The following is a 19,986-nucleotide window of genomic DNA, read 5'->3' as shown; positions in this document are numbered from 1 at the left end:
AGTGTGTGATGCTGTGTAGCTTATTTCAATTTATTGTACCAGGAGCATATGGTTTAGTTACCAGGTGCTTTACATATGATACACACATTCATTTGTTTTTTATGCTAATTACATTTTTTATATTTACATTAAAGTGATGTGCAAGACTCAGTCGGCAGTAGTGAAGCACTATGAGTGACTATAGCGCGATATCAAACAGTAAAATCTGGACCTTTTAACAAAACCTCCAAGGTAACAACATTTTCTCAACATTACAGTTACAGTGACTGATTATTTTCATTAAAAACTTGGCACTGAGGCAGATTTAGGTGATTTGAAATAAATATCATGTGCACTCAACTTCATTTGGTGTGTATCGTCTCCCAAATATTAAAAAGTACAACACAGCTGAGCTAACATCCCAGCATAACAACATCCTGTACCATAAAAACAACACAGAACTCACTTACTGTACAATTTACATGGAGTGGACAAGATAACATGAACACCTGTAAAAATATAATGCTAAATATAAAACAGCTAGGGAAGAAACACTACATTTGACTTTCATTTGGACTGACTCCATCATTATTTAGGTTTATTCCGTGTATGTATGTTGCTTCTGTACTGTGCTGCATGATAGTTAGTGTATTTGAACAAGAGGTGAAGAAACTGAGACACCAGTACAATGTCTGTAGCACAGTCACATCACCTCGAGGACGTTATGTCAACAAAAACTGAACACCATAAGCTTCAGTAAGTTAGTGTTAAGGCATGGTTGTTTGCATTTTACAGGTGATCAGGCGACTGTGTCCACTTCATATAAAGTAGGATCCAAAAGCCTGAGACTGTATGTGTACAAAAATGAAGAAACAAACCACCTAAAAAATTACACATATAACACTGAATGAATATATTAATACATACAATAAAATGCCTTTGGAAGCTAAATAAATAATTGAGAGTTACAGTCAAGAGCTTGAGGGGAAAAAGTCTTAGTTTGATTCCAGAGGAACAAATTTGTTCAGTGAACTTTACATCAAACCCTCAAAGGGAATAGTTGAACTTTCATTACATTGTTGTACATCTTTATATTATTATTTTACTACATCCTCATAAAACATACATTTTAGGGTACTTTTAAACTGCAACTAGTACTTTGGGGAATCATATAGAGTAGACTCTTAGAATAGTGCAATAACAATGTGTGACAGGTGACAGTGTAAATTCTTTTGTTGGGGTTCACCCGACTGCTACAGGGCGAACAGGGAGGTGGAAAGCTGACATTCAATTTGATGTTTGCTCACAGACACAAGTGGTCACACTATCACGTTGTGTGTGTGAGTAAAGGGTAGTGCTACTATGTGTTGTGTTGTGTTGTGTGTGTGTGTGTTTACTGTTTAGCTGTTAGCAGCAGGATCTCTTCTTCTCTGGGCCACTAACCAGCTGGACAGTCTTCTCCTTTTCTCGGTCCTCTTGCTCCTTCAGAATCCTGAGAAACATAATAAAGGATATAAATATACGAAACAGCCAGTGACTGGACATCCTAATGTGTACCATTTTGTCCTCTGAGCTTTGTACTTGTTCTGAAAACTGATGTGTGCTTTGTGGCTGCTGCTACTGCAGTTCAGCCTGCGTAGGCTGTACTCTATCAGGTCTGCAAGAACCCCTGCAGGGTCGTTATTTCCCACTGGGGGATTAGTTGCAGCACTTCCTGCTGTTATTTGTCATGTAGCAAACGTTGTATGATGTGTCGAGTCATTTGAAACAGTGCTGTGTGGTTACTAAATGCAGAAATGTCAGTGTGAGGAGAATAAAAAGGCCCTGGCGCAGTTTTCTGCAGCGCAATCTCACAATAGGTCTAAAATTAAAGAAAGTCACTGACAAACATACAGAGAGGGAACTATATTGTGTAGATAATGACATGAACATTTAATTTTCCACTTCAATCCAATTAAAATGTGAACAATGCCAGATATTTTTACTTGTAAGTGACTGTTTTACTTCTGTGCTGTACAGAAGCGGCTTACAAGAAAAGGTCCTTTGTGCCTCCACTGCAGCACAAATTAAACATTTGGCTCTCTATGAATTGCCTTATTTCAGTGCAGAAATAATCCCACTTTGAAAGCTGCTCAAGCAGACAATAGTTCCATATTTAGTCAAACACAATTATTGTTCTTTTGGTTTTCATGTTGCATTAAGTCACACACTCACTCAGCCACATGCTCACCTGGCTAAATACACCATGGACTCCACCACGTTGTGCCCGGAGCATGCACTACACTCATAGAAAGTCATTTGGTGGTCCTGAAAAAGGCAAATGAAGAAAGCTGTCAATGCTACAAAAGAAAAATGCTCCTGGGATCGAAATAAACGGTTTGGCACGGCATTGTCAACTACCTATCAATAAACGTTTAAGTTCACTCATTACAAATAGTTGCAACAGCAACAAGGGGAAAAAAATTCTCCTATGATAAATTTGGCTCACAGACTCCTTTCCCGTCTCCATAGAAACTACATTAAAAAACACAGTCGAGGGGAATAAAGTAGATGAACAAAAGATGAAGATAAAACGCCCTCAGAATCCTACTGCTTTCACATATAACTCTATTCAACTGTAATTGAGTTTCTTTCATTAATTCCAAAAAAAAGGGCACCACTTTGTGACTGTGGTCTGTAACCAACACTGATTTGTAAAGAACTTTGAACTCAGCAGAATAAAACAGAGACAGACCTTGGCCAGTCTTTCGCCCACTCCTTTCTGAACTTGTCTCTCAATCTCCTTGTCTGTTTTGTTTCCCAAAAGCATAATGGGAATGTCCTCGCCTGCACCCTCCTGGAAGGGAAGAGGAGGAAAGAATACGGAACAAAAGGAAATCAGTTTGAGAGAGTCCACTGTGGTTAAAGGACGACTGTCGCTCTTTGATCCTGAGTGGAAAACCAGTCAGCAGTGAATAGACACATCACTGTGAACAGATGCAACGACTGACCTACATTTGTCTCATATTTTCTATGTTAATATACTGTGATAAATATTCATCACACACCCACTCTGCATCTTAGAGAACAGTGTACTGTAAGGAAACTGCACCGTCAGGCACACATAGCAAAATAAAACCATCTGTTATGTGTCTGCAGCGAATGTTACTGTGTCACCTTTACACTCGTCAGCCACTGTCTGACAGCTGTGAAGCTCTGCTCAGCTGTGATGTCATACATCACAATCACACCATCAGCCTTGCGAAAGAATTGTTTGGTGATGCTTCGATATCTGCAGGAGAAGGAAACAGGAAAAAGAGGAAGTGTTGTGTTTTCACTGGTAGTACACTAGAAAACCCACACCCTAGACAACACCCTCTGTGTATACAGCTTGTAAAAACGCAGGAGAAACGTTTTCCAATTTGCACGTTGAGGTTCAAGAGAATGAAATTAACTTTACTGTAAGTCTGCTACTGAATGATGGAGCACTGTGTTTTTTTCAATCAAGAGCACTAGTGTTGGTGAGGTGTCATACAGTAGAGTGACAGTGACAGATTACGTGAATATAGTAAAGAATCTATCCAACTGTGATGATTGTCTAGTGTTCATTTCATGTGCTGAAGCCGCACCTTTCCTGTCCGGCCGTGTCCCACAACTGCAGTGCCACCTGGCTGTTATCCACAGTTATTGTCTTTACACTGTAGTCTATACCTGCGCATAGAGACAAGGAGATCACCAGCAAACATCATACATATTTCTATGGCATAGATAACTGTAGAAATCTGTACAAATACTCACACTGAGAATGTGCACACTAACCAGAATTGAGTTAAAGGGATAGTTCAACATTTTGGCAAATTGGCCCATTGCCATAATTGCTATAGTCATAGTAGTAGGTTCGTTACCTTTAATTGTAGGTGTAAGCTATTTTTAGTACAGCGGAGCGCAGCAGCTGGCTGCTCAGAGCTACGCTATGGAGGCTAAGGGAATTTCTTGGTTTCCCTCATTAAACTCATCAAATACAAAATCCCAAAACTCCACAGCGCTTTTGTAGACAAGTTGTGACCTGCACAACCACCACGCTATGAGATAATGACGGAACGATACGAAACGGAGCCGTTTTCGAGGTAAATTCATACAAAACCGCTGATGCGCGTTGCGTTCAGGGACAGTTTTTCAGCAAGCAGTCTCCGTATTTACCCTGTATTTACCTCGAAAACGGCTCCGTTTCGTATCGTTCCGTCGTTATCTCATAGCGTGGTGGTTGTGCAGCTCACAACTTGTCTACAAAAGCGCTGTGGAGTTTTGGGATGTTGAATTTGATGAGTTTAATGAGGGAAACCAAGAAATTCCGTTAGCCTCCATAGCGTAGCTCTGAGCAGCCAGCTGCTGCGTTCCGCCGTACTGAAAATAGCTTACACCGACAAATAAAGGTAATGAACCTACTGCTATGACTATAGCGATTATGGCAATGGGCCAATTTGCCAAAATGTTGAACTATCCCTTTAATAAAACAAATGATACCCAGACTAATGAAAGAAATTAGATAAGAGCTTTTATCTATGAAAACAACATACTGTGCTAACTCCAGACTTTAATAATGTGTACACAACCCATAATTTAAAAGGCTTAAGTGGAGTGCTTTGTCTTGTAGGACTTCCATTTTATTTTGTACGTTTGAAAAGTTACATTCTTCAAAAGTCAAACTGTGTCAAAAGTGCTTAAAGCAAAATACTTCACCCTGCTGGAGGTTACCAGACCAAAACATGAAGCTCTTTTCATCTGGGTGCATAGAAGTGCTTTGTAGGCAAACACATAGAGAGTTTAAGGTCAACCAAAGGACTAGCCATTTCATTGCCTTTGCTCACAGGAACTGAGCATCAAAACCACCCCGTCATGTGGCTGACCTCAGAGTTTGTGCACGTGTGTTTTGCAGTGTGTGTAAAGTACGTACCCACTGTGGCAGAAGTCCCAGGGTGGAAGCAGTCGTCACAAAATCGTTTAAGGAGGGAGGTCTTTCCTACACTAGAGTTCCCCACTAAAACGACCTTGAAGAGGCGGTCAGGAGGCGAGGGACTGCCTTCATCCTGGACAAAGAGAGGAATCATGGGAGCAGATATTGGAAGGAGATCTTAGGAACTCCCTTTAAGTAATCAGTCGGGTGGCTGGCTCTTATTTTTGTGAGTTGAGTTACATCAGGATAATGATGAGTTCTCACTGAGAAATGTACAGTAACACCTGTTTCCTCCCAATACAGTTTATATTATGTGGTTTGAAAAGGCTTTTTTCCAAGAAACAGAAAAAAACATTTGATGAGTTAAAATAAATGCAGAATTTTAATGTCGATCACAGAGATTACATTTTTCTATGTCAAGTAGAGCTTACATGCTTTCGATGCCCACATACTTACACTTATGCTGGTCTCCTTGCCAACGGGCTGACCCCTCGGAGAAGTGGGGGTTTCCCTTTTCTCCACGTCTCCCTTTGACTGCGCAGAAGACCCAGGTGGGTAAATGTCACTCATGACCAAGTCTATATTCTCCTCGCTGTCTGAGGCGTCCTCTCCTTCTTCACTACACTCCTGCAGAGGGGTTTGAGCCTGACAGTCATTCTGGAGCAAGTGTGGGAGGTGGTCCTCTTCGATGGAGATGATCCTCTGCAGGTGCCCTCTCGACTGGTTGGCTAGACTCGGCCTCACAGAGCTGGAGGTCAGCTCCTCCTCATCTCCACTGCAGATGCAAAGTAGCGTTACAAGCCAACATGACTGATGGAAACAGGCACAGAACCAACACATTCGAAGAAGCCACTAAAGAAAAACTCTACATAATGTCTGCAGAAACGTGATGAATGTGAATTTACCTTTTGAAGACATTTGTGTTTGTCTGTTTCATCACACTGCTTACAGGCCTCGGCTTCAAATACGGTGTTGAATTCTTTGGATTCTGCAGAATTACAATTCAAAGTTTTTATGCGCAATAAGAACAAAATTGTGGAATGAGATTCAGGCTTGCTGTTGACATTTTTTCTACCTCTATCATCTTTAAAAAGGTGAAAAGGTGAGGTGCTGGAATATAAATACTACGGAACTAATTTTGCTTTAATTAGTGGCACATACCTGGTAGCATATGTCTCTTTCATCCCGTAAATGTTTGTTCATTTCCCTGGACACAACAAAGAAATACATAAATATAAGAAGAAATAAATAAACATACCAAAGACATGGTGAGAGCCATACTTGACCCTGATACAGTTGTAGACATCGTTATAGAATCAGCAGTTACTTCCCTCTAAATGAGATGTTAGGCTCAGAAACCAATCTGTAGGGACTACAGATGGAAATTAGCTGGGAGCTAAATCTGGTGCAACCATCTTTTCATTTTTTTCCTTTAAATGATTAATGTAATTGCACATTGTCCCTTATTAAACTAATAAACTAAACTAATCAGTCCAGCTTTGTGCTGTAACCACTGCATTAATATGAGCTCAATCACCTACTGAGGAGTTGGTGTAAAATGATTATGTCAGACCAATACTGTAATGACGAGACATCAATAAGTTTCATATCATAAATGTAATGAGACTATACCAGTAATATCTATGACTGGAGAAACAACGACTGGCATGACCCGTTCTGCTTCACAGAACTGATTCTCAGCTCCGACTACTGTAGTCTCCACATAATAACATTACTTGATTAACAAACAAAACACTGTCTCATAACTGACTCCAATTTGTGGACTGCGCTTCCCAACTCATCATATAAATTACAACAGCATAAAAACAAACAATATCTAAGCTGCCTTTTTCTTCTGATCATACCTCAACAGATCCAGTTGTTTCAGGAGGCTTGCTCGCTCTCGCTGCAGTCCTTCAGTCACTCTGTAGATTTCCCTGTGTTGAAAGAACAATGCATCCTTTATTACTAATGACTATGATTGAGCTGACACTTAAAAAAACTGGCAAGAAAATATGACCTAGAGCAAAGAAGGCAACATTGAAGAGTGAGTTAATAGGATATGGCTGCATATTTTCTTTTCTACTCTCTTGAAGATACAGTATCACAGTATTTGAAACATGAGACCATTCTTTGTAACAATGTGGATGAACAGCGTAAGAGAAAAAACCTCTGAGGTATCATATGAATGAGATACACAGAAATAATTTGTGGGTTATGGCAGCCCAGTATCACCATGTAAATGATCTCAATAGCTTTACAGCCTGATGACAACAGACACGTCCAGATAAGGGAAAGACAGTTGATACTATTATTATACGCCTCACAAATGGTAGCTGTTCAGCTCTTGCTCGCTACAGTATAAACTGTGTATGAACACACTGCCATGTTTTACTGCCGCTCTGTTTGTTTACAGCAATTACATGTGATTGCATCCTGAACACTGTGAAAAGAAAATAAACAGAGAGGCCCAAACAATCAGGGCTGGAGATTTACAGAAACCTGAGGATCCGTGACGAGCTACAGTGTTCACATCTGCAACTCACATCTCCTTCTCCTCGTGAAGCCGTGTGGACTGCTCCTGCAGCAGACCCAGCTGCTCCTGCGCTAAGATCAGCTCTTGGCTGGTGTGCTCCAGCTCCCGCGCCAACTCGTCATTAGTCTGCTTCAGCTTCACGTTCTCCACCTTGGTCACATGTTGTTCACTATGAAGATCCTGGCACTGATGCTCCAGCTGGAGACAGAAAACAAGAAAAGTGAGGACAGTTACAAGACACGTAAACATTTTTTTGGACGAGCCAGTCGTTGCCTCTCTGATTGACATGTGTAATGTGTGTACCACATTCATATTCAAAGTCCGTGTGCATACACATGTTCTACACATCTCAGAAAAGCACGGCTATTAAGTAAACAGTGACCCCTCAGTCATAGGATGAACGTGTGACAGCGTGATATGAGGACACAATACAAGCTGCAATCAGCTTCCTTTTGAAATTACATAAAGGGACCATCAGCAGTGAGCAACACCGAACTAAATGCTTCTAATGCTGTGTAAAGCCAGTAGTTACCCCACTGTATTACTGTTCTCTACAACCGGGAAACTTAGTAAACACTTGGCAAACAACCAACATATTAATTAGTGGTGTTGAGGTGCTGCGGAGAGAAGAGAAGTCCTTGTTGACGTGATCAGAATTCATTTCAGTCCACTAATTAGATTTAAAAGGCTGGCTGCAAGTGTGTAAATAAAGCTGTGACAAAATTTATTAACATCTATCAGGACCTATCAACACAAACGTCTGTTGCTGCTGCTGCTGATGCTGCTGCAGAAGAAGCTCACTGGAGAAGCATTGATTACAGCATGTTTGATAAAAGTTTCAAAATAACAACTCCATATAATTGAAGGTTAAAGGATAATGTTGTTATATAAATTTGACATTTCGTGGTACTGTACATATCAAGTATGCTAAATTAGTGAGATTGGTCATAATCTGGGGATCAACCCAACATTCATTATTGCTAAATGCCTCCATTTCTCATTGATGTTATGAAGTGTTAAATGTTAGTGAATCCAAGAATATTCACCTCACTAGGTAGGCAGGGGGCATATATACAGTATGTATCCCTGTATTTCAATGTTATTTCAATGCATGCATTGTTGAGTGGTACCTAATCATTTTATTAGGTTTTTATGACTCTGTGTTATCCATCATCTTGTTTATTGTGTCTCACGTGAGTTGTTGCTCTGACAGTCTGACAGAATTCCTCCATGGGATCACTGAAATGAATCATGAGCATGTGAAGCCTTTCTCATACATTGTGAATACTGCAGAATGCAGTGTTTTCCACGGGGGAACTGTTTTGATAGATCTCACTCACTCTTCTCTGTTTCTGGAACAGTTGCTCCAGCTCTTTCTCTTTGCCGGACAGCTGCAGCTCCAGGTCTTGACTCCGAGACAGAAACCGCTCATAGTCCTTTAAGTCCAGGGAGAGTGAGAGTGAGGGAAGATGTGAACAACGTCAAAGGGCGAGAGGGAATCAGATGTACAGTATGTGACAGAAGGTAAAAAATAACGTGTTTGACATTATGGACTGATGTGTACCTGCAGCACAATCCTGTCTTTTTCTGTTTTTATTTGCTGCTCCATTTCTTCATACAAGCGCTGGATCTCATTGTCATGTGTTGCTGCTTTTCTGTATGGATACAATTCAGATGTGATAACATGCTACGTACCTTTTGTGGAAAAACTGCCTAGGCTTACGTCATCTTTTGATATGCCCTAAAAAAGGCTATGAAAGCCAAATTCAAGAAGCATGGAAAAAGCTTCTGTGAATGATGCTATTAACATGTGCATCTTCAGTCAGCCAAATACGCCTATCTAAATGCCTCATCCTGACCTCTTGAGAGCACTCTCCATCTCCTTCTTCTCCTGATTGGCCTCTATGATCTGGGATGTCACTCTGGCCAAGAAGTCCTCGAAATTGGATAAAAGGTGTGGTTCATCTCGGCGCAGCTGGGCCCACAAACTGCGCACCTCAGCAGGCCTGATGGGATAGAAAGAAGGAGCAGGTGTAATGAAGTGCTGCATCAAGCGGTCAATTTCTTTAATCTCCACTCCTTGTTATTCAGTTTCACTAGGAATTGATTATCCAATTTGAGATAGAAAGTACAAATAATGAGAGGAGGAAATAGGTGGAAATTATTGCAAAGCAGCAATCCAACACGATCACAAACACTGAGGCAGCGCAGCTACCACCTTACAGTGGCTTTTTACAGGACATGATGTTCTTTGCCTTGAAAAATCAATTTATCTTCACAGTAAAAAAAATAATCTGGCACTTATTGTGGCTGCCTTTCTGTGTTCCAAGATCTGCTACCAGTGCACTCAGACAGCACAAGAAAACACTGGCTATACGCAATGATTTAAATTGTGAAATCTGCATTAAAATCAGTTTTCACAAAAATAAAAACTGTGTGATAATGGAAAGGGAACGCAAATGTAATTATGGCTGCACAAGAAACAATGTAATGTGGCTGTGAGTGTTGATAACCTAAGGAAAATCAAACTAAAAGCCTTTTCAGCTGTTACAAATAATTATCCTTACAGTCTGGCCAGCATCAACATCAGTTGGTGCTGCACAAAATGATCTGATCGAAAATGTCATCTCTCGCTCTAACCGGGTAGGTGGAAGCCAACAGGGTGAGTATATCTGGCATCCACCTCCACTTCTGTTTACTTTTATTGAGTTGGAGTTGTTTGTTAAAGGTGAGTCTTGATGCAAGTCTAGTCATGCATTTCATAAGATCCTGTTATATATTTATACTCAGACTAACAAAGCAATGACTTGACAGACCTCAACTAGAGTTACTTCTGACCTGTGTGAAATAAAAATGCAAGGAAAGTTAACAATGATGATTTAGATTTCTGGATGAAGCTGGAGCTTCCCCAAATTAAAATTGGTTTGTTTACGTTTCAAATACAATCTTATGAAAATCAGGAATTAATTGTTCACGGGAGCAGCTTTTCTGTAAACTACAGTACAAACTTTGGTGTGGTGGAAACTTACAACCTTTGTGTAGTTTACACAGCTGATAACAGTCTCAGGCTTAAAATATAGTGTAGGCGCAAAGGAAATGTTGACAAAGTGAGCAAAGATATCAGGTAGACACCCCCACCCCCAGCCCCACTACACACACACACACTCACACACACACTCTCTACTTACTCTTCAAAGACGCTCTTGGCTCCGAGGCTCTCCATTAACATGCTGAAGTGTTTCTCTTCTTCATCCTCAGCTCCTCTTGCTCGGCTCTCCTCCCACTGGGTTTGGTACAGGACCTCTGATGAGCTCTTACAGGGGTTTTTCTCCTCCATGCTTTCCTCTACAGAAATCTCTTGGCCAAATAAAAACTTACCTACAAAAATCAAAAAGCACAGTTGCAAAATCAGATGTCTGATGACACTGCAGGCGTTGTTAGATGTGGAAACAGACTGTAAACGTACTGAAGCCCGAGGAGAACTCATCGAGGGTGAGGTATCCGTTGCCGTCGGAATCGAGGGTATCGAATACGTTCTCCAACTCCTCTGCGCTGAGAGGAAGCTCGCCGTTCAGCCTCTGTTTAACAGGACACAAATCACAGCTGCTATTGACATGAACAAAGCCTCAAGAACATTAACTATACTGTAGCTATAACAACTGCTACTTGAGACTCATAAGGACTGTCATTTGTGCGGTGGCAATCATATGTTACAGAGCAATTAGTGGTGGTAGTGGCCAATAGTTTTAACCCTTGCCGGTCTAAATGAGAGCAAATTAGCACTAATCACACAGGATGTGAGTTATACTCCAAATAACCTCTTTCTAATTCTCATTTTAACCGAAAATGTTGTATGCACAATGTATTCTCTTCAGCAACACAGCGCTTCACACTCTATGCAGCTCCACTGGAACAGGTGTTGATACAAGTGAGTCCTTTTCTTTTTTCTTTTTTTTTACAAAAAATTCAAAGATGTATAGATATAGGACTTGAGGAGGGAGTGACAGCTGCTTCAAGGTTTTAAGGCTTTAAGTGACACCTTCTAAAACAAAAACTGTCTGACTATGACAGCAACTGGTGGACCTCTTTCTAATTCTCATTTTAACCGGAAAATGTTGTATGCACAATGTATTCTCTTCAGCAACACAGCGCTTCACACTCTATGCAGCTCCACTGGAACAGGTGTTGATACAAGTGAGTCCTTTTCTTTTTTCTTTTTTTTTTTTACAAAAAATTCAAAGATGTATAGATGTAGGACTTGAGGAGGGAGTGACAGCTGCTTCAAGGTTTTAAGGCTTTAATGTAAAGTGACACCTTCTGAAACAAAAACTGTCTGACTATGACAGCAACTGGTGGACCATTTAAAAGAAAAACCAACACAGCCACACCTCTGTAAGCAGCATGGTTTTAATACTGTGTTTACACTGCTGCAAATGCTGACTGAGGCAAGCCACACAATCCATGGGAGGGACGGGGAAAGGATAGCATCAGTAACACTATCCCCTATAAAATGTCTTATCTGGGCAGAACACATCCCTTATGTCAGCAGTGAGTAGAAATGTAAAGCTTGTCTCTTGGCAGTCAGGGTGTGAAACACACTCTAACATTGATAGTGCTGTTGATAGTGAAATAAAGTGTGGGAAAAAATACGGCATCAACAAATATAAGAAACGACTTCCCATCTACAAGCTTTGGCCGAGATAAGGAAAGTATAAAACAAATAACAGTAAGAGTATCAACTGCTGCTTTTAAGTACAGCCTACCAAGCAGTTGAGTGGACCACTGTCCTGGTTGTCATCTAATTTCCAATCCATTATCATAAACACCAGATCAAAGCCTCCCTTCCATGTATTTATGCGCCTCAGAATGAAAGCCTAACAAGTGCTTCATCAAAGGATTAGCCGTGGCAGGGATGAATATACGCAAGCACAAGTGAATCTGCACAATAATGTGAGTGGAGGAGTTGTGTGACAAAGCTGCCGGCATGGCTCGCTGCGTCTCAGTCTCTTTTATGCCGCTTTGAATAAGGTACACATCCTCTGTTTGTGTCCTGTTCAGAATCACTAATGAGTACAATCCCTACATCTCATGTCCACTGTGAATGATCTAAAAAATTAAGGAACTGTGAAAGCAATGCTCTGTAAACTGTGGATGCTAAAAAATCTATGCTGATAGTTTGCTGATTAGGTTTCTCCACAAGTTGTTAAAAGTTAGTAACAAGATGTTTCTTTAACTTTTCCCAAGTAGTATGCCACCATATGTCATCTGTAATCTGAAGAAATCAAAAGGTTTTCTCAGCTGAATTACTTATAAATACTTATACCTCAATAGGACAACAGCACATGTCATTGTTTCAGTAACCTCACCTGCATGTCACGTCGGGTGATGAAGCCCTTGTTCTCGATGTCACACATTTGGAAGAACTGCTGGGTTTTCTCCAGGATAGTGTTTTGCCCCACGTCCCCATTCTCATACTTCCCCTCCTCTTCGCTGCTTCCTTGCCTTGGCCATGCGGTCGGGGCCACCGCACTGGTTGTGGTGCCGGAGATGGCACAAGGAGCAGTAAAAGCTGCCATGATATTTTTTTTTGGAGTCTGTTGATGTGCGATTGTTTCCCGTGTCCTTCACATGAGCCAGGTACAGAGAGAAGAGGTGTAGCGGAAAAAGATCCTGGAGAAGTAGAGCTTCAGGCTGTTGTACATCAGTCGCTTTCACCAATGTCACAGATTGCCATCTCTTAGCAACCACCTCTTTAATTAGTCGATGAAACCTAGGAGAGAGACAGGAGCAGAGTCCTCAGTTTAAATAAGTACAGCCTTGCCCATTGAATTTAGTTAACAATATTCTAAATGAATGTACTGCGTCAAATAATAGTATTTATACTGTTATTAATTGAAAGAGTACATTGCATCACTATCTAAAGCACATTAAGAACTCAATAATTCATGTTGACTATGATCAAGGTTATTCAGTAAAATTAATAAAATAACACAACTCTGCTATGAAAATCATTTCCATTTACTGAAAAAAAAAAGGGATTAAAAAACGATAACTCACTGAAATGATGGATGACTGGATGATGTGTTTCTAAACTAACCGAAATAAACTAAAATCATAGAGATAATGTCTCTCATACATCAGCCTGTAGTATTTTGGATGGATAGGAAATCTATCTTCCTTTTTTCTTTTCTTTGCCAGCTTTGCCAGATGGATCAGTTTCTTTCAGCTGTCTGGCTCTCATTATACAGTCAGTAGATGTCACACCTACAACAAGTAGGGGACAGTCCAGTTACGCCTCAGAAACACAGTCACACATTTTGCACTTAATGCTGGGTCTTGTGTCGAGTGTTTACATTTCTGTGCCAATGTACTGTTGTTAATGTTGTTGACTAGGTAATTATTCCATATTACAAATGATAAAACTAAACTAAAATGAGCAAACCAACTTAAAAAATTATCAAAACAAGTCATAAAAAAGAAAATTTAAATTAAAACAAATTCAAAATCTATTATAATCTTGATTATCAGAACCAACTTAACAGAATCTGATCATAAATCACAACGGTAATGATCCCGACTCTGCTTGATTACTCTCTTTCTGACACTCTTTCACACACAATATCAATCTGATGCTTAGATATAGCTGTAGATACAATATTAAACATGGCCCACTGCATTCTGCACATCTATAACGACTGTTGCTCTTCTACTTCACTTCAAATGACGCTCTTGCTGAGACTAATGTCATCTGACGGGTAAAAAAAGTAAAGCCAAAAGTGAAACGAAAGTTGTGGTATGACGTGGAGGGGGGTGTGTGGGGGTGGGGGTCCTGTCTGCCTGGAAGTATTGACTTAGTGGTGGGTCTCATGCAGACCACAGTTCGCTGTGCACTGGTTTGGAAGACTTGCCTTCCAGAGGCGGCTGTGCACTATGAGTTATAGCTCAGTCGATTCATGAACCAGACCATCTGACTGTGTGTTGACCTACACAAATGTAGACGTGGGACAGGTCGGAAACAAAGTCACACGCATTGTAGGCAGATAGAAGGCCAGAGGAAAAGATAAAGTCAAATACATAACACATACTGGTACACACACACACACACTTAAAAATACTCATACAGACAAAAACCTTAAGCCCCTTTAAGTCTAGTACTTCAATAAGTATAGTCTATATTTTTGTTCATAAGCCATTTAACTCTATCCCCGCCATGTATAGTCAATAATCATTTTATATATATATTTTTCCCATTACCATTAAATATTCATATTCCTAACATTTGATTTGGAACTTGTAATCATGTACTGGACTCAAGGTTTCTACAAAGTGGCCATGGTCTCAGTAAATATTTGCCACTTCTTAATATGTCATTATGCAACATGGTGCAAGCACAACAAGCTTCACGAGGAAAGTCAGCAGCCCACAGCAGCACACACACGAAGCAGGCAGGGGTTAAGAAAGGGAACTATTGCAATACAGACAGCGTAATGTGTCAGACAAATTCTAGCACATGATATTGTCCAATCTTTGGTGACTGTTCCTGCGGCTATAGAAGCCAAACATTTATGGCTCCTTTATTAACACTCCTTTAGGTTTGTTCAGAGACAGCTGGTCAGTGACCAAAGATTAGAGCAGAAGGATATCAGACAAGAAAAACACTCAGATGCCATTCACAAGGATACTTTCCATGCAGGTGCTATACAAGAGGACACTTTGTCTAAAGAAAACCACACCTTGTGTATGATTTAATACTCAACTCTCTGCTCTTAAATGTAGAGATACTAGTAGTACTCATTCACATATTTGGTCTAACTTTACTAAACTGCAGTCAATTATAAGCTTGGCGAATAAAATATTTGAATCGGAACAAAACTTTTTTTCATTTTCCTATGATCTGCGGTTTGACGCTGGAGCTCACTACTTTGCATACAGTTGACTTATCTGTTTTAGGGTTTGACCCGAAACAGCTGTTAGAGCTACAGTGGCTTAATACGTTCAAACAGAAACTCAAACTGTGGCTTTAGATTGACGCAAGTTAACAGAGCTGTGAAGTGAACTCATAGTTGTGAATAATCACTACATTCAACAGGCTAAGTACACACAAATAAGGTGTAATGTTCTGTACAGAGTTTAGTTTCTAGCTCACAAGCTATATTTGAAGGAAGCACTGGCTTTGTGGTGTGATGACTAGAGAGAAACAAATTTAGTTTGTGGTCTGAAGTGAGAACACACCAGCTTTGAAACGTCACTGTTGCCCAAGAAGTCTCTATTGTCAACAACAGTATAATTTAAAAAGGTGACACTCTCTCTTCTGCAGTTTAGCTTGCTGACTGTCCCTGACAAATTGATTTGCTCAGATTAAAATTGGTTTTGAATGTTTGTGGTTGAAAGGCATAAGGGGATTTTCAGGGAGAAACTGCTCCCTGTTTGGTTTGGTTTTGAGCTTCTGTGACACCTGTCTCTTGAGCCCACCTAGAGTGGAAACAGTGTGATCATGCGGTTTTGCTGGACGATTCCTGTTAGGGCGATGTACGGCGTTGGTTATGTGCTAAGATTTGCGTGTATTTTTGTTAAACATGGTTGAATTGTTTGTGCTGAAGTTAGCTGTCTTTTGTATGATGTTTGACATAAGAAATGTAATTTAAAAACTTTAAATGACAAAAACACGTCAGCTTTTTCATAGCGCTGAGGGCTGCCATGTCTCATCCGACCCAGCACAACAAATCTGTCTGCAGGGATGATGCACACAGGGAGTATAGCTATCCAAGTTTTTACCCAAATATGCAGTCAGACATCCATCTGACATACAAACTGGAGGTATTTCAGGTCTAACAAGTAAAATCGCCAAGTTTTAAATCTACTCCATTTCCTGGAGTGAGAGAGATCATAGCGATTTTTCTTCACACATGACAAGTAGCTGCACATCAGTCATGTAGCTACCGGGAGATCACAAAAGCAAAAAACAACAACACCTAGTTCCACCTTGTACCAATATGTAATTGAAAAAAAAAAATACAAACAATAAAGTGTAAACGTGGTATCAACAGAGGAGGAAACACATGTGGTAAGAAAAACAATAGTCAGGTAAGTTAGGGACCGCAGGTTCTAGCTCCACAAAACACGTGTAACGGGGTAAAACGTCCACTTCCTTCCCAAAAGCCATGCTTTTTTTTATTTTTTATTTTTATTGTGAAACTTCCCACGACACGTAGCCTACAATTAATAGGACTACACATTGTTTAATAAACTTCAAGTTAACTTAAGCCAGAAAGGACTTCCCCAAAACACGCAGCAGGTAGTAGTAACTTCACAACAGCAAAGAACAGGCTTGTCAGGTTAACTATGACAAGCGCTCACACTGGTACGGGAGGGACAAAAGTTAGTTACAGTACGTACCGGTCAAAGTGAAATTCAGCATGGAGGGATTCATTGACTCGCTCTGTGTCTGTCGTCGGCCTTATCCACTTGATGAGAAGTTGTCTGTTTACAAATTGTCAACTTGTGAGAGTGCAGGAATTTGACTGAGCACAGCAGCACTGACGGGGCAAACCTGGAGGGAGGAGCCTCGACGAAGTCATCGCCGATAGTCATGGCAACGGTAACCAGGAAGTCTACACGCAGCTATGGCAAGGCAAGCAACAGCACCAAACACATCCATGGCAAAGCACGAGTTGACTTCTTATGTGTTCCTTATTCTTCAGAAACAAACATTGACGTGGCAAAAAATGGCTTTCTTCATGACAAATTCAACAGAACTCAAAATTAATTGGCCATGTCCATGTGGAGTTACAAATGACTTTAACTTTAGCCTGAGACATTAATCCGAAACTAATTTTAACAGAGCGTATAGGCCCACAGTATGGTGATTGAATTGTTCTAGCCTAATATGAAATACCAGTGTTTGGTCATGTGTGTAGGCTACAGTATTGTTTTGCAGTGACAGTGAGAAACAGTTTGCTTGCAATTAACTCATAGCCTACGTCACAATACAGGCCTACTGTTCTAACATGTTATATCTTCTATGCAAATGTGTCAAAGGCTATCTATGCAATTTTGCTTTACACTTACACACTAAACTTTTCTTTTTTTCCAAAATGGGTGGAAATGAAAAGTAGGCTTAACTCTTGTGCTGTAGATGAAAAGAAAAAAAAGAAAAGAAAAAAAAACAACCTCTCCGAACTTGTTCTTGACTGAACGTCATGGGGTCAATGTGAGATGTGAAGGAAAATTCCTGTGGAAGGAGGAAATGTCAGTGAAGACAATAAGGAAAAGACAATGGAAATGCTGAGAGAGCATGGATCTATTATGTGAGAGAGTATGACTGCACTCTACTAGTTTTTTTTTTCCTCTATTAAACCGACTTTGTTTGAAAGACAAGGAAGCAAAGTGGGTAGCTACCATGGATGTATTATATTAGGTAGGTAGCTACAGAGACAAAATTCAAAGTGACTCACAAAGTAAGATTTCCTGTCCAAACCAGTTTATACCCAGGCTATTCAACCATTACCCACAGTAGGTAACATTAGACACTGTTAAAAATTCAAATAATATTTCTTTTTGCATTGAACTTCTTAATACAAATTATATACAGTAAGTTATGTATCACACAAACTATACAATATCATATGGTTGCCACTTGCCATATAATAGGCTACATAAATTGCAGAATTGAGGAGTGCAATTGTGTTTGTGTTGTCAGTGCTTCTGAATTCTATCTCCTCCATTGAGACTATATATGTAGCAAAGTAAAAAGTATATTTTATTTTAGTTCCCAGATAGCCTATAATGAACAAGAAGTTTCAAAATATTCAAATGGTTTCATGGTACAGTAGCATACTTCAGTAGTACAACTGTGTTATGTTTCACAATAGGTTCAAGTTACAAATAATCTAGAAGAGGGACGTGACCGTTTGAGCTTGTGAAAATTGCTGACGTCATTTACTCACCATTCATCTTCAGATCTATGCTAACTGTATATGATTGTCATGTTGTGCTGCGGAAGCCTGCAGTTCTTTCCAATGGACAGATTCATTTTTGCAGACATGTGTCAGCACCGGTTTTCCACTTCAAAGGCACCCAGTGCTTTGTAATGCTGATGTAAAGCAAGTCTGTGTGTTTTGAACCCCATACACTGATTACATATAACTGTAGCTGGAACTGTTATTTGATCATTTTGACTTTCTCTTCAAATAGTATTAAACATTAAAGGACAGATGAAAGTCCCACCGAGTGAAGTAATCAAGATTTAGGGATTTAGTTCTTGTTTGAATTTCTGTATTACCTGTTTGAAATAAAATAACTGTTGCATTATCAAAACCACAAACGCTAATCAGTAAGGACCAGGCTCTTATTAATACTACAAGACATGGCTAAACTGTCGACAATTACTTACAGCTGTAATACCAATGACTCTCAGATGAGGGCAGTATATGACCCTTTATGGATTCATTGAAACCACCTGAATGCGTTTCAATACCCGTTTTTCCATCATAAAACAGGAAACTTATGTTTAATCAGCTGCTTTATAGAAGTTATTATTGTACTTATTGACCTTTCAACACACTGTAGTGGATTTAACACTCTCCATCTGGCCAGATACAGTCCAATAAATGGTTCAGATGAGCTTGGACTGCGTTTTACAACAAGTGGGTTTAATTTACAGGGGGAATAGTCTTATACTGTACCATTAAAAATGTGCCGACTCCATCGCACAGCAGCCCAGCAGGTGTAAAAACACTCTCCTGAGCCACGAGTGTCACACTCTCCAACTTCACAGACTAAAACTACATGAGTGTTCCACATGTGTGGTGGTGATGATAACGGCTCCTGAGCTTTGACTGTCTCCTCCTCAAGTTGTTTTTCAAAAGGCCGATTTGCAGCAAACATATGCATGCAAGGAAATGCTCCAGCTGAGTTTTCGGAGCCAGATGTGTTTACACGGGAGGACGCTGAGTAATGAACATTTAAATAGCACTCATTTTGTGCATGAGTGGAAGCAGACAACACCAAGGAAGAGTGATAGCCCTGGACTTGTTTTTTTGAAGTCAGCTGTGTCCTTATCTGTATGAAACACAGAAATCCACTATAAAGCATTGATTTCTTCACGTCGTTACAGTTCTTCAGACACCATCGTCCATGAAGCTCAAAGGGGAGATAGAAAACTACAGCCAGGCTCTGCAGGCACGCAAAGATCCACTGCAACAGGACCTCTGGGAGACATTTCCACCAGCGGGGAGAGAAGAACCAGAGCGAGAGTGGCGAGAGACAGAGAGAGCAAGGAGAGTGTGTGCAGCCAGTGTCACCACACTGCTCTGGTTTAAGGTCTCGGAAGGACTGACATCACACTTGGAGAGCTTCATCCTGCTCTGCATCTCAGAGTTTGGGGGGGGGGGGGGGGGGGGGGGGCGGTTGGGGGGCCTGGAGTCATCTGTGCCACTGCTTTAGTGGTCTTTCAGTGCCTCTGGGATCACGCTATGTGGCTGTGATCAGCGATATGCCAGCGGCCGGGGATGTGGCTATGCATGTGGACATTTCTTCC

General features: G+C 40.5%; 1 protein-coding gene across 1 annotated transcript; it reads right to left on the bottom strand.

Annotated features, from left to right (window-relative positions):
* Nucleotides 1-2: 2 nt before the first annotated feature.
* cracr2aa (calcium release activated channel regulator 2Aa) lies at nt 3-16,980 on the bottom strand. Its single transcript, XM_085780002.1, has 18 exons — nt 16,845-16,980; nt 12,815-13,218; nt 10,915-11,026; nt 10,637-10,826; nt 9,308-9,454; nt 9,013-9,103; nt 8,789-8,884; nt 7,459-7,646; nt 6,778-6,849; nt 6,074-6,119; nt 5,818-5,900; nt 5,369-5,687; nt 4,913-5,045; nt 3,588-3,669; nt 3,136-3,250; nt 2,714-2,815; nt 2,210-2,286; nt 3-1,471 (listed from the first exon to the last, which is right to left on the bottom strand). The coding sequence occupies exons 2-18, from the start codon at nt 13,022-13,024 to the stop codon at nt 1,387-1,389; spliced, it is 2,148 nt and encodes a 715-aa protein (XP_085636128.1). The 5' UTR covers nt 13,025-13,218; nt 16,845-16,980; the 3' UTR covers nt 3-1,386.
* Nucleotides 16,981-19,986: the final 3,006 nt, after the last annotated feature.

Source organism: Trachurus japonicus, chromosome 6 (assembly GCF_045865225.1).
Source record: "Trachurus japonicus isolate A0001 chromosome 6, Traja_1.0".
Classification (NCBI taxonomy): Eukaryota; Metazoa; Chordata; class Actinopteri; order Carangiformes; family Carangidae; genus Trachurus; species Trachurus japonicus.
This window is presented reverse-complemented; position numbering and strand designations above follow the sequence as displayed.

What these genes read in the sequence shown, in the direction of transcription:
- cracr2aa (XM_085780002.1), bottom strand. Translation starts at nt 13,024, where the DNA reads ATGGCAGCTTTTACTGCTCCTTGTGCCATCTCCGGCACCACAACCAGT. An exon ending in TGGGCGAAAGACTGGCCAAG is followed by an intron (nt 2,287 to 2,713) that starts GTCTGTCTCTGT and finishes TGCCTTTTTCAG; the next exon opens with GACCACCAAATGACTTTCTA. An exon ending in TCCATGGTGTATTTAGCCAG is followed by an intron (nt 1,472 to 2,209) that starts GTGAGCATGTGG and finishes TATGTTTCTCAG; the next exon opens with GATTCTGAAGGAGCAAGAGG.